The sequence below is a fragment of the Micrasema longulum genome, unplaced genomic scaffold (assembly GCF_059751315.1).
Source record: "Micrasema longulum isolate JH-2025_06_02 unplaced genomic scaffold, ASM5975131v1 h1tg000508l, whole genome shotgun sequence".
NCBI lineage: Eukaryota > Metazoa > Arthropoda > Insecta > Trichoptera > Brachycentridae > Micrasema > Micrasema longulum.
Window position 1 is genome coordinate 76,581 of NW_028277705.1, and position 14,068 is coordinate 90,648.

Here is a 14,068-nt window from a genome sequence, read left to right on the forward strand (position 1 = left end):
TGTTTTTTTTTCTAAAATTTGGACATTATTTAACGTTTATTTTTTATTACTAATGGGTCTCAAACTGATAATCAAACTGAAATCGATCCAAAACAAACAAACCGGCCAGAAAAAAGTTTTAAAAAGTTAAAAATAAAATTTTCTGTGTAGTGCTAATTACCGAAAAAATATAGATGTAGGTAATTAAAAATGAGCTCGCCGCTTTTGAATTTCGTGAATTTTGAAGAAAGAGACAAAATAAATATTAAGAATCATTAAAGGTTTGTTTTCAAATTAAAATTAAAAACAAATAACCATTTGAAAGAATTAACATCAATGCATTATATTGATCATGTTACAAAATCTACGTTTATTTCAGTAAAGACTTTATATAAATTGACTTGTTGTTTATTTTGTACAACTCCATATTATGATTTGGATGCAAAAATCAATCACTTATTTCAGTCTTATTAAAATCGTTAATTTTATTTTTAATAAAATTATTAACAAAACATAAAATATATTTTCAATAAAAAACCAAAATTCGGATCATTGTTTTTCTGCTTAAAAATAAAATAAATGATTTTAAGCAGACACAAATAAGTGTTTGATTTGAATATTAAAATTACTGATTAATATTACTTTTAAGACTAAATTAGAAAGCGTAACGATCAATTTAAGATCCATTTTAAACAAATATTTCCTGTGTTAATTAAAATAAGTTTCACTCACTTTGCGTTGTATGATGCATGATTTATAGGTAATTCATGTTATAGGGAATAAACAATGCTATAAACCTTACTCTGTTAAAGACTAATTATGACCCTTTAGCTTTCACTTCTTACACGCGAAGATCAACAAAGTAGCTACAAATCGTACTTTTTGGATTCAATAATGGAACCACGAATAACAACCAGTTTGGCAAGAATCGACCCGGCAAATAACGCAAATTTATTATTACTTATCGTGGTTTGGGATTAAATTAACAGATATACAGCTTGTCCCTATATAAAATATGTGTTTCATTGGCTTTCTGCGTAAATGCAACAATTCTGAGAGGCGCGGGGGTCTCTATGTCAATCGATGGTGGCGATGGAGCATTTCTTGGGAGCAGGCCGTGCATTGTGTGTGCGAGAATTTCGCAAAAACAAAATCATCGTGGTTTGCGTGACATTAAAGAAGCGCCAAGTGTTCCCGTCATCTGGAAATGTGTTTAGAAGTTTGAAGAAACCGATTCAACAATGGATACACGTCCGAGCTATGAGAAGTTATCTAATTAGGTTTAAATTAAGGAATGATGACTATTGTCCATGGGATGATATTTCTTCACAGAGTATCGAACATCTGTTATTTCAGTGCCCATTTTTCAGTTTGCAACGCCATAATCTTGAAGCAGAATGCAGGAAAGATTGAATATCCTTAACAGATATCCATACAGTAGTTAAAAGTAGTTATCACGCGCCATTGTTCTTGAACTTTGCAACAATGGTGATGGGACTCATAATGGTAATAAACCAAAATCAGTGATCGAACATCCCATTTCCAAGACAAACAAAAACGATTTTTTCCGAGTACCTTAGCTTTGTACATGACACGTAAGGTTACTAAATACAGGAGTCCAAATATATATAAAAAAATATTTAAAAAAACAAGTCCGAGCGACCAACGTCATCACGAAGTAACTGAAAAGCGTAGAAAGTGTAAATCAGTTCATTTATGACAATACAAACTTTTTCGTTGGTAAGTGAGCGAAAGCTTTTAATGTGGATTGATATTCGGTATGTGGAAATATTGGACCATTTTTTTGTAACTGAACTGCAAAACTTTTCGCGTTTTATAACGATTGATTATTCAAAGAACATGTTTTCAGCAGGACGGAGCAACGTCACATCCGTCCAACACGTCTTTGCCACGAGTTCGTAAAATGTTCACTTTAAAATGATCTCCAGGATTATGTTTATTTTCACCACAACAGACCAGGAGGTCCAATTACAGCGGTGAATTAGATCACAGAGTACCCAGGCGTGAGAAAAATCACATTTTATTTTCTTTGTGTTCTCACCGGGGATCGAACCCGGAACCTTCCGTGCGTGAGTCAAGTGTCCTGACCACACTCTTGATATAAATTGGCCTCCTCACAGTGCTGATTTTACCCCTATGGATTTTTTTTATTGGACATCTAAAATCGAAAAGTTATGTCAATAAACCGGGTTCTAGTGCAGTTAGAAGAAAATGTCTGACACGAAATGGCAGTCATTATAGAGACTACGGGACGAGCCATCCGAAGGAATCCTTTTGTTCGTTTAGAAAGTGCCTAAAAAATAATAAATTACATTTAGATAACATTGTTTTTAAAAATAAAATTCCTTAACTGTTTATTTCGATAATTGAAAAAAGTTTTTCTAAGATTTTTTTAGTATTTTCATAAATAAAATATTTGAAAACCCATATTTTCGACCCTTCAGATATCATAAAACTTAAAAGTTTTTTTGAAAGGAAAAAATAAGTACTTACAAATATTTCAATTTTGAGGACATTTTCAACGAGTTGTATATAACTCACTGTTTGAAAATAGGAATCGAGTTGGAGCAGAGTGGGACACGGGACTACTACAATTACAATACAAACTTGAAGTAATATATTCAAATCACAAAATGTACAATCTCTTCCATATCCGATACAAACTGTATCTTCCCTTTAAAGAATTGTTGGCCTTGTTGTTGTAATGGTTGGGGCGAAATTCAAAAGTCCTGGTTTGATTCCCGATGAGAACGCAAAAATTCAATGTGATCTCAAACCTTCGGAATTTTTTTAGTACTTTTTGAAAACAAAAATTTTCAGAGGTGAAATAATTCAGCCAATAAAAATTTCGAATCTTTACTTCATAAAAGTCAACAGATCGAGGAGTTGAAGAAATGTGTATGTGTAAACATTGACAGAATGATAAGTGTTACACGGTGTTTAAAGTTTCTACTAATACCGGCCAATGACAGGGCATAAGCCCTGTAAGTGCCTAGACTTCTATATTCCCTATTCCGAAAAATGTTTTCCCTCTGTGTGGCAACAAATTTCGAGATTTTCATCCAACCAGACATAATGATATAATATTCCCCTTATGTCTAACCTTAATTTCCCGAGGGATCTACATAGTTGTATACGAAATCGAAAAACATTTGATTTTAGCATATTTGTACGTGAGATTTAAATTAATTACAATATTTATTTAAATACTGAATGCCTTTAAAATATAATATTATTCAGTATTATGTATCTTTAAGTACATTCATGTGTTGGTTATTTTTTTTCATATTCACGGGTAATTTTAATAATTTAAGAGGAAAGGGGGTCTTCAAAAAAATCATTTGAAAAAATACACAAAAATTTAATTCCAATGTGAATAAGTAGCTAATATGAAGTGATATCATTCGGGGAAAATTATAATTATTTTATTTCACAATCCAAGCGGCACAATGAGAATTATTTTAATCAATATTATCACTAGAGATCACATTATATTCTTTTTCTCATTTTCCTTATCTTTAATATTAATGGTAACTTCACTCAGTAATAAATTACAATAATCCATTGTTCCCAGTCTCATTTTCACACTTTTACTTTTAATATCTATACACATTCTACAACGTATTTATCTCGAATGATCCGTTTATTAGATCACAATAACAACAGTATTGCATGAAGAGCGATCACACTTTCAGCGAATTAAATTGTTTTTATTAAATATATTTTTAACAGTAATTTTAATATAATAATATCACAATTCATCGTGAATATCGTCTCTGTTTAAATTAAAAAATACTGCGGTCCTATGTAGCTACCACACTTTGGGAAATCGGGGGGTGGTTTTACGAAGTCCGAAGTTTCCCCCACTTGAAGAACAACATCGAGTCCTCTCGTCCATTGGTTAGACCTTTCATCTCTAAGGATCCAATATCCTGGATTATCCGCTTTGAACCGCAAAGCCACGGCTCCGAACTTGGGGATGCTGACTGTATCTTTTCTGACAGGATCAATGAGATTTTTGTTCGGGAATAGTTCGCCATCTTTATCCATTTGCTCGATCTTTTCTAAGTTCATGTATTCGGAGAGTTGGTTGTTTCCCACTATGTAGAAACTGTATCCATGAAGGTGAAAAACGTGATCAGACTCACCGCCTGAAAGAGTAAAAACAAAATTTATTAGAAATGATCGATCAATTTGATTAGGCCGCTATAATTATACACGAATATAATTATTATCCATCATTATCTCTAACTTGCTAGATTACAACACTTTTTAATCTCGTCGTCATATTTTTCTTGTGAAACATTTCTAAAGGCTGATTTCTGGAAGTATGTATAATCCAAACGTACTGAAATAGATCAGTTTGCATGGTCCCGAAGCGGGATCTCACGCACAATTTTCCGCACCCAGAAGCCATACGCACGCAAATCAGAATTCGCTGGCTGAATACGGATTCTGCAAATAATGTGCACATATTTGTCTATACGTTTGGGCAGTTTACCAGCTTTCAGCTTTCCCTTCATTCAATTTCAATTCACAATATTATTTTACCAAATATTTACAGTGTATATTGCTTAATGGATTAAATGACCCGTTAAATAATACTGATTAAATTTGTAAAATAAATAACAAACATATCGTAAAGAATCAAACCTATGTCTTAAAGCGCCACTTAACGACGTAAACTTATCTCTACTTGATTTCTTTTTTCAAGATTTTTATTTAAGAGTAACCGTCGCGTCGAAAACACGAATCCAGGGTTCTGGTTCGACTTCACACTCAAAACTGTATTGTAAAGAAGAAATCCGCCCAGGCACAGAAAAAAAATATTCTTGTCTTTGTATTTTGACATGCCATCAAAATTCATCGCTAACATTTTAATTATAATTCATTTGAATAAGAGGTGCTCGTTATATGTTTGCGGTAGCTTATCAACGCTTTTCCTAGTAACAAAAAATAGTGGTTTGATCTGATTTGAATATAAGAACGACTTATTATCAATTAATATCAAAAGCTACTGCCACTAGAAATGTGTTCACTTAATACGAAAGTTAATTCTTGAAAGTGGCATGTTTAAAAAAATATTATTTCTGTAGCATAGAATTGCATCATTATATAGTTATCTGCACCTAATATAGAGCACTGCCTTGCTACCAAGGGCAGCCCTTAACTAAAACACTGGCAGTGCATTTCTTAACATTTTGTTAACTTGTACTATTAATATTAAGTTAAAGTATATTATAATAAGTCTACTTTATTATTTTTAACGAGTGATATTATATTGGTATAAGGTGTAAGCTAACTATTGACAACAAGCCACAACTTTTTCACAAAAGTTTTCGCAAAAATTTTATCTCAGAATCTGAGATAATAGCACTTTTGTGAAAAAAATTAATAATCCATCTACTCAACAGATGGAAATTTGTTCACTTTGACAAATGATAAATAATGCATTCATTCGTTTAAACTAATACAAAAAGAAATAAATAGTGTATTTGACCAGTTTTAATAATTTTTAAAAGCTGGCTGACCACACAACCTGAGGTGTGCGTTTTGCAGAAAATAGCCAGCCCTAGTAAAACGATGATGTGTGTCATTATGTATTGAACATGTAACTTCATATTTACATTAGTGTACTTAATTGTAAATAATCACAATAATAACTTTAAAAATAATTTAATTAGCTGTTAAAGAAATTGTGATGATTTTTTTAAGTCTACCACACAACCTAAAACATTCATTTACCAAAAAACAGCCAAATCTAACATTGAACGATACCTCCATAATGTATGAAATTACATTCTGTATTAAAACAAGTTTTTTTTAAATTTTATTAATTTTTTTTTTTTTTTTAAATAAAAAGAAATATTTGCGTTCTTATGATTTACCCAAATATTTAATTTTGAGGGCCATTTTCAACGAGTTGTAAATAACTCACTATTAGAAAATGGAATCAAGTTGGGGTAAAGTGGGATTCGAACCACAGACCTTTGGTCCGTGAGTCCGAGACACTAGCCACAGGACCACAACCCAATCCAATGAATTTACATAATTATAATACATCTGTATCAACAACTTAAATTTATTTAAGAGAACAGGATTTCCAGAGGCATTAATCTTCCAATCAGCAGCTATACCGTAAGAAAAAGTGTTGTGGGTATTTTCTGCAAATTGAGAAATGCCGTTTTTGTGATCAACACTATTTTAAGAAGGTGATTACTACAGTTTTTTGTATGAAAGCAGCCTGGTTGTTTTAAACAGAACATAGAATTGATCTTACCGCATCTGATTACACTGCAAAACTACGTCCAAATAAGGATATCGATATCAAGGTCAGAATATACAATACGTGTGTGAGACCCGTTATGGCGTATGCTATGGAAGCGCGGGCTGACACTGTTCGTAACAAAAAGCTACTAAGAACTGCTGAAATCTGCATCGGGTCGCAAGGTTCATTACAGGAAAAACGCTTCGAGACCAAATCCATTATACTAAAATTAGAGATACGTATGCCCTTAACCCTACTGTGGGCTACCTAAATGTGCTTCTTGTAATAAGCTTAGGTCATGGGCCAGGAAGCAGAGTTTAATGCTCTGGCAAAAAGTACCTAATCAGCACCATCCGAAGGAACTGATAAAAGGGTACTCGCTAATTTTTGCTTTTGACCAAATAAAGCTCAGCCGAAATCAAGTGAGGGTTATCTCTTTAGCCCTTACAGGGCAATGCAGGTTGAACGAACAGCTTGCTAGAATGAACCTTCCAAAACTTCTAGATGTAGGCTCTGCAGTGCAACTGAAAAAACACCTATACACATTATATGTGGATGTGATGCTTAACATCATTAAAGGAGCTTTATCTTCGGGGGACCACTAGTGAAACCTAAGGATGTTAAAGAGCTCGCTCCCTACCTAATAAACCGATTCTTTACGGATCGGAGGGGGAGCTTTAACAAACAGTAAACTCTCGCTTTTCACACGGTAGCCAGGCTCTTTATAGACCTGGGCTTGGAGGGCGAGAACTATTCACGGAGAACCGTCACAATAGATCTTCACAGGTCGCGGTGACGTCAGGAGCTTCCATAGCACTGATCCTCACCATTAAGAATAAGAATATGAAACGTGTGTAATATAAAATATCATGCCATGGACCAGATCCAGACGAAGATACCGGAGGGACCATGTGGACAGAATGAGAAGCGACAGACTTGTGTATACCGCAGCCAATGACATCCCATCTGGACAACGTTCGCTTGCTAGACCACGCAAGAGATGGAGGAACAGTAAGACCTCATCATCTCAAAAGAACAAGTTCGGTGTAACACAGATCTTAGGATCTCTTTAAAGATGAAGAAGAAGATAATATATATTGTGCAATGACCGCCCGCACATCGAAACAAATGCGGAACGCTAAATCCGCCATTGTTTTCGTTTACATACAAATATGTTTTATTCGCACTTATATTTTAAGCACATTTTACGTAACTAAATCAAAAAAGTCTTACCTTGAATAATGGTAAGAATTTGAATGACAGAATTGTCAGCACGCCAATTCATAGTGACGTTGCAAGCGAACTACATATAAATGCATGCGCTGGCGCTGTTCGAATTATGTACCTATATTGTCATCTCCCTGCGCATGATTTACTCCTATCGACCATACCATATCTCGCTCACGCCACAGTTTCACCAGATCTGATATTTTTCATATTTCCGGGTTCGATTCCTACACTGCAAGATTTCATTGTTCCTGGGCTGGCAATTGTAGCGTAATCACCTAACCATCCATGTAACAAAAATGATCAATATACAATGCAATCGGAGTGATAATACAGCACCTTATGCACCAATGGATGCGGATGGGAGATGACGATGTTTTTGTGGACGACATTTTTCAATTTCCCAAGTATTGAATCAGATACATCGATATTTTTGTTCCAAAGAACTGCAAAATTAACTTGAATCTGATTTTATAGAACTTGTCAGACTGGTGGCCCTTTATATTTTGCGAAAATTCTCTGGGCGTATAAATATTGATAAATAAATACATATTTCTGATATTAATCCCCACCGCTACCACTCATTTTAATTTAATAACAATTTTTTTTGTCGTGATAGAACTTTCTATTTGTAATACTGTCTCTTGATAATCAAATAGTGACAGTTTTCTTTTATATGATTGCTCTTAATCCATACTTCCATACTAATATTAAAAATGCGAAAGTGTGCGTGTTTGTTTGTTTGCGTTTCTTTCACGTCTCAACAGAGCGACCGATTGACATATTTTTTGCACACGGATAGCCAGAGAGATAAGAAGTAAAATATGATACGTATTTTTCATACCAAATTTTTTAAAAAACGTATCAACAATAAGCAACATTATTTGAAAATGAGTAGGCGATTAGGTGGGGTATCAAAAAGAATCAATTTTAAATTAATTATTTAAATTTGAATAAATGACTAGCTTTATCAATGGTTAGTTTTTTGTTGAATTTAGTTGAATCATTTTGTTGATAAATCCACCTGGTCCATAAAGAAGTATAGAAATTGAAAAAATAAGTTTTTCAGGCGTTGCCTAGTATGTAGCTGAAATAATTGAATAAGATGAATCTGACCTGCATAAATAAAGGTTTAAGCTCTTTACCTTCACAAACATCAACAGATAAAATAATCAAAATAATGTAGATGTTCAAATACGGGCAGAATGGTGAATGTTACACAGTGTGTAAAGTGGCCACTAACCAGCCAATGACAGGTCATAAGCCCTGTAGATGCCTAGACTTCCTTATGATCTTCTCTAAAATGTTCTTCATCTCTGTTGTAATATGTTATTAGTTAATAGTAAAATAAATAATGAACCGCATTATAATCGGAATAACGCTTGCAAATGGGGGAAATTTACATGCTTCAAAAATCCGTTTTCAAATGTTTAGGGGTCTTCGCGAAACCACGAATTCACAGCGCGAGAAGTTTGGCGTGTGACGTCATTATTTCTAGCGAGCAACCACGATCCTGTACTTTGACGCCATTTGATTATTTCGTGTGGGGAAACGTTAATTCAATGATCTCTGGAAACAAACTAACAGCTTCTGTGGCATTGGAAACCAATATAACATGAACTACGAGGGTCATCCGGAAACTAGTATCTGTTTGGAAATAAAAAAAAATCTAGTACAAACAAACAAACCATCACGCCGTTTCCCCGTAAGGGTAGGCAGAGAGGATAGAACGCCACAACTCTCTATCTTTGCATAAAGATCTCGCTTCCTCTACATTCGTACATCTTCTCATGCACGCGCGTCGATTATTCCGACTTTTGACATGTCCATCTTTAAGTATTTGTTGGATTTGGTCTTGCCATGTCTTTCTCGGTCTTCCTCTATTTCTGCATCCATCAACATTCGCATTGTATATATTCTTAGCCATTCTTTCGCTGTGCATTCGTTCTACATGTCCAAACCAGCGCAGAGCTCCTTCCTTGATTTTGTCGATAATGCTTGTCTCAGCCTTGCATAATGTACGGATCTCAATATTTGTGCATCTATCGTACATAGTTTTACCACACATTCCCCTGAGAGATCGCATTTCGACAGAATTCAGCCTACTTTTACCCCTGTTTTTCCAAGTTCATACGACGGGACCAGGACTCCGTTGTGAACTGCCAATTTTGCCTCTTGTGACAAACATTTATTTGCCAAGGTCGATTTAAGTGCACCGTTTACTCTGTTCCCGGCACTCACCCTCCTTTCAATATCTTACTCAGTCATTCCATCCCTAGTGAACATACTTCCCAGTTACACAAATTCCTCTACTTGTTTTAGTATAACTCTATTCACAGTGATTTCACATTTAGTCATACATTCATTTCTTTCAAAAACCATCACATTCGATTTATCGACATTAATCAGCAAATCGCTTCTCTTGCATTCATCGTATACCTTTGTTACCAAAAATTGCAGTTCCTCTTTGTTGTTAGCAAGAAGTACAGTATCGTCAGCATCGTCAGCATACAAAAGACAATTGACATTTAAATCACCTATTTTTGCTCCCATTTTTAAGCCTTTCAGTTCTTTCATACAGTTATCGATATACACGTTGAACAGCTATGGTGACATCACACATCCCTGCTTCTCTTTTTTATGAGTGTCAAACCACGATGTTTATGATCCGTTTACCCTAACACATGCTATGCTGTCTTTATACAGAGAAGCAATAGCACGTGTTAGATTTCCGCTCACTCCGTACTCCGACAACACCTTCCATAATTTTTCTCTGTCAACTCTATCAAACGCTTTTTGTAGATCGACAAATGCACAGAAAATGTGAACGTTTTATTTGAAAAGAACATAACTTAAACTATTTATCTACATAGTCACCTAGCAAATTTAAGCATTTGTTGTAACGTGTGACAAGTTTTTGTATCCCAGCGTCATATTCCTCCGCTGCCAGTGTATTGAGATACGTAGTCACAGCTGCTTTCAGCTCTTTATCACTTTTAATTTTTTTTTCCTGCCAAAAAGCCCTTGAGTTTTGCAAACAGATGGTAATCTGAAGGAGCCATTTAGGAGGAAAAATTTCTAAACTTGCCTTCATGTAGTCACCAAAAGATAAATCTCATTATCAAGCATGTAGCACCGCTTATTTAAAGGTTATTAACTACATCAATGTTTAAGTCACGGTGAAAGGATTGTAGGTAGGTACTACGTCTGACAATTTGTTGAAATTGTGGTGTTGACTAAGGGTTAGCGACAAAACGTCCCTTTGATGGGAAAGGAAGGCACAAAATATTAGTATAGAACCACATTTTTAGCCCATACTTCTGGTCGACCTTCCCAGGAACCTAGCCGGACCTCAAGCATGATTGGCGAACGCGTCAACCACGACACCACGAGGTGGACTTTTCTCCACTCAATTTCCTTATTCAGGATTTTTATCTGAGAGCAGCCATCCATGCACCCTTATACATGATATAAAATTTACCAACCTTGATCGATTAGCATCAGTTCCACGGTATTGCCCAGTGGTATTTTGCGCACGTGCACGCACTCGCACGTGTTCTCACTCGAGCACGAATCACGCGTGCACTGCAAGTTTGCACTGTCGCGCGCTTGCGTCAGGAGGGGGGACGAAGGAAAAGTAAACGTCACACTGTCAGTTTCCGATATTCCTGAAAATAAAAAATAAAGAAGTTATAGTAACAAATAAAGAAAGGGCGCTGGCGGCCGAAAATAAGGCTGAACAAGAAAGCAATTAACTTTGTTAGCGAGTTATTAATGTGATTCTAATTCACTGTATTACTTCAAAAGCATTAAAAGTGCTATCTTATAGTAAATGTTGTGTTTTCTTTCAAAACATTGCCATAATTTAATGGTAATCCAGATTTCTGTATATCCGGTTAACGTCTGGCACTCATTAACCCAGATAATTGGAGTTTTACGGTTTGCCATACCGCGAAACTTCAGAGGAATATTTTTTTATGAGGTATGAAAATATCCTAATGAGATTTTTGAAAAAACTCATTTTTAAATAAAACAAAAATTGTACAAAAAACATATTTGACCAATAAAGCTATATGCACTGGACGCGGATTAGGAATGCGGCTGGTTAGAGGAGCTAGTTTGAGAAATAAAGTACTGTCTTCATTTTCGTTTTTTTTTTTTTTTTTAAATCATAAAAAAAAATATTTTTGAAAAGCAATTATTAAGAATTTAATGTTCCTCTGAATTTCGCGGTGTAGCCCTAAAACACCTTGGGCCTTACTTATAAACCTGGTATAAAATTACGCCTAGGCATAGTGATAAAATTGGGATAGAAATAATACCCTTATTCTGCCACTATAATATGGATGATATTCCTATCGTTATTTTGCCTCTATGCCTAGGTGTAACTATATACTAGGTTTATGAGTAAAGCCCCGTGTATGTGTTTATGTTTATAAAAGACATTTGTAACATAATTATACAGAGATGGTGAACATTTTTAAGAAGGAAAAAATATGGAAAGTATATGGAAAGGTAGGCATATTTAAAAAATAATGAAGTTTCATTGGATTGTTTAAGTGGCAAATTTACACACAGTAAAATATTAAGTTTTCTAAGTAGAATTATAAAAATACTGCATTTAAGTTTATTTCACTTATATTAAAAATTTTCACAAGTTAACGGGTTTTGTCATGCCCAATATCGTTGCATTATACTTAAACACGTTTAATTTAAATTTGTTGCAAAAGAAAGGGAAAACATTTTCGAGAAGGGAATATGAGAGTCTAGGCTATGGGACAGGACTATGAACAACTCTTTAGAAAGAAAATCCAGCCAGTCTGCAAGCATTTAGACATACTAAAACATTTTTGAATTAACTACCTGGTAAAAGAAGAAGTATAAAAAAATAGAAAATAGTTTTCAGGCGTTGCCTAGTAGTTGAATTGGTTCAGCCGGATGAATCTCACCAACATGATAAAGGTCTCAGCTCTTTTACTTCACAAAGAGTAGAGGAAATTTGGATGTTCAAACATAGGCAAAATGGTGAATATTACACCGTGTGTAATGTGGCCACTTAAACAAGCTAATGACAGATCATAAGCCCTGTAAATGCCTAGACTCCCATATTCCCTTCTCAAAAATGTTTTCCCTCTCTGTTGCAACAAATTTAAATATGAACAACTCCTTAAGGAGAAAATTCAGCTAATCAGCACGCATTTGGACATACTCAAAACATTGTTGACGTTTAATTTAAGCTCGTTTATTCCCACTTTTACATAAAATCATCATGACAACCAACGCTTGAATAATATAACATACAAATTTTTTAGTCTCCCACCAGTTTGACGATGGCAGACGAAACCCGGACACTGGTGAAAATTATAAATAAAAGTTGAATAAAACTAAATTTAGTATTTTATTATTTTAATTCAAAAACAGTTCTGCATTGAAAAATGTGTAGTCAGTAGAAAAACTCAAGCTATTCATTTAAGTGTGCGCTGAAACCAGCTAACGACAGGTTATATATAAGCTCTTTTATTCCCTAAATTTGCATATTTCCTTCTCAATACGTTTTCGGTCCTTTTTGCAATATGCGCCGATAAAAACTTTACATTTGTGTTACTAGTTATATTACATTATTTATAAATGATGATTTTATGAATCTTTTGAAATGAAACATATACCAATATATTAAACCCTCTTAAAATAGTACAAAGATTAATTATTAAAGTAATTTTAAAGAAACCCTCAACATTCAATACGGAAAGTCTGTATAAAATATTTAAGGTTCACACAGTAGACACTCTTTATAAAATATATTCTATTATACAAATTTATAAAGAAGAAAAAATAAAAGAAATTGAGATGAATAAGTCACTCAAATACCAACATAATATTAAAATTCCTAAATTCCATACAAGTCACGGTCAAAATAGCTTTGTATTCAAATGTATAAAAAATTATAATAATTTTCCTAATGAACTAAAAACTATTCAAAATAATATATCAAAAAATAAATTTAAAGTTAATATAAAGAAATTTTTTGAACACGTGTAAAAACAACATAAAAATTTTAATTAGTATGAATGTATTATTGTTTTAGGTTTTTTCTTTATAAATCCTATGTTTTTATTTTTCTTTCTCATGTACTCGTATTTAAAATTATTTAAACTCTTATAAATAAACAACTAAAACAGTGTAAGTCACTCTCCAACCACAAGAGTTAGTATCTTTTTTGGAGAGTTACAGTGATAACATTTACTAGATGTGTAAAAGTAGATATGTTTAGAATTTTACAAAAAACATGAACTTTTTATGAAATTTATGAATACAAAAAAAAATTAAAACTTTCATTCGCGCAATAATTTATTTGACTTATGATATTATGAAGCGTATATTTGAACCCGTAAGCCAAGTATAAAAGTTCATAACTTATTACAGTATTAAAATACAAATTGTATATTTTAATATTTAACGAGAATATTTCTTTATACAATACAATCCAAACGAGTTCTTTTCATCAGTCGTTATTTATGTCTCTTGTTAAAAAGTAATAATAAATCGAAGCTTTTAACCCTCTAATGTCAGATG

The 14,068-nt window shown here is 33.8% G+C and overlaps 1 protein-coding gene across 1 annotated transcript in view; it reads right to left on the bottom strand.

Moving 5' to 3' along the window:
• Window positions 1–3,340: 3,340 nt before the first annotated feature.
• The window catches only part of LOC148280964 (multicopper oxidase 3-like), a 101,258-nt gene continuing 90,530 nt past the window's right edge, over window positions 3,341–14,068 (bottom strand). The window contains exons 4-5 of the mRNA XM_088227478.1: window positions 10,981–11,163; window positions 3,341–4,151 (exon numbers count right to left, since the gene is read on the bottom strand). Of these exons, the coding sequence (XP_088083604.1) occupies window positions 3,781–4,151; window positions 10,981–11,163 (554 nt within the window). The 3' untranslated portion in view covers window positions 3,341–3,780. The remainder of the gene's footprint in view (window positions 4,152–10,980; window positions 11,164–14,068) is intronic.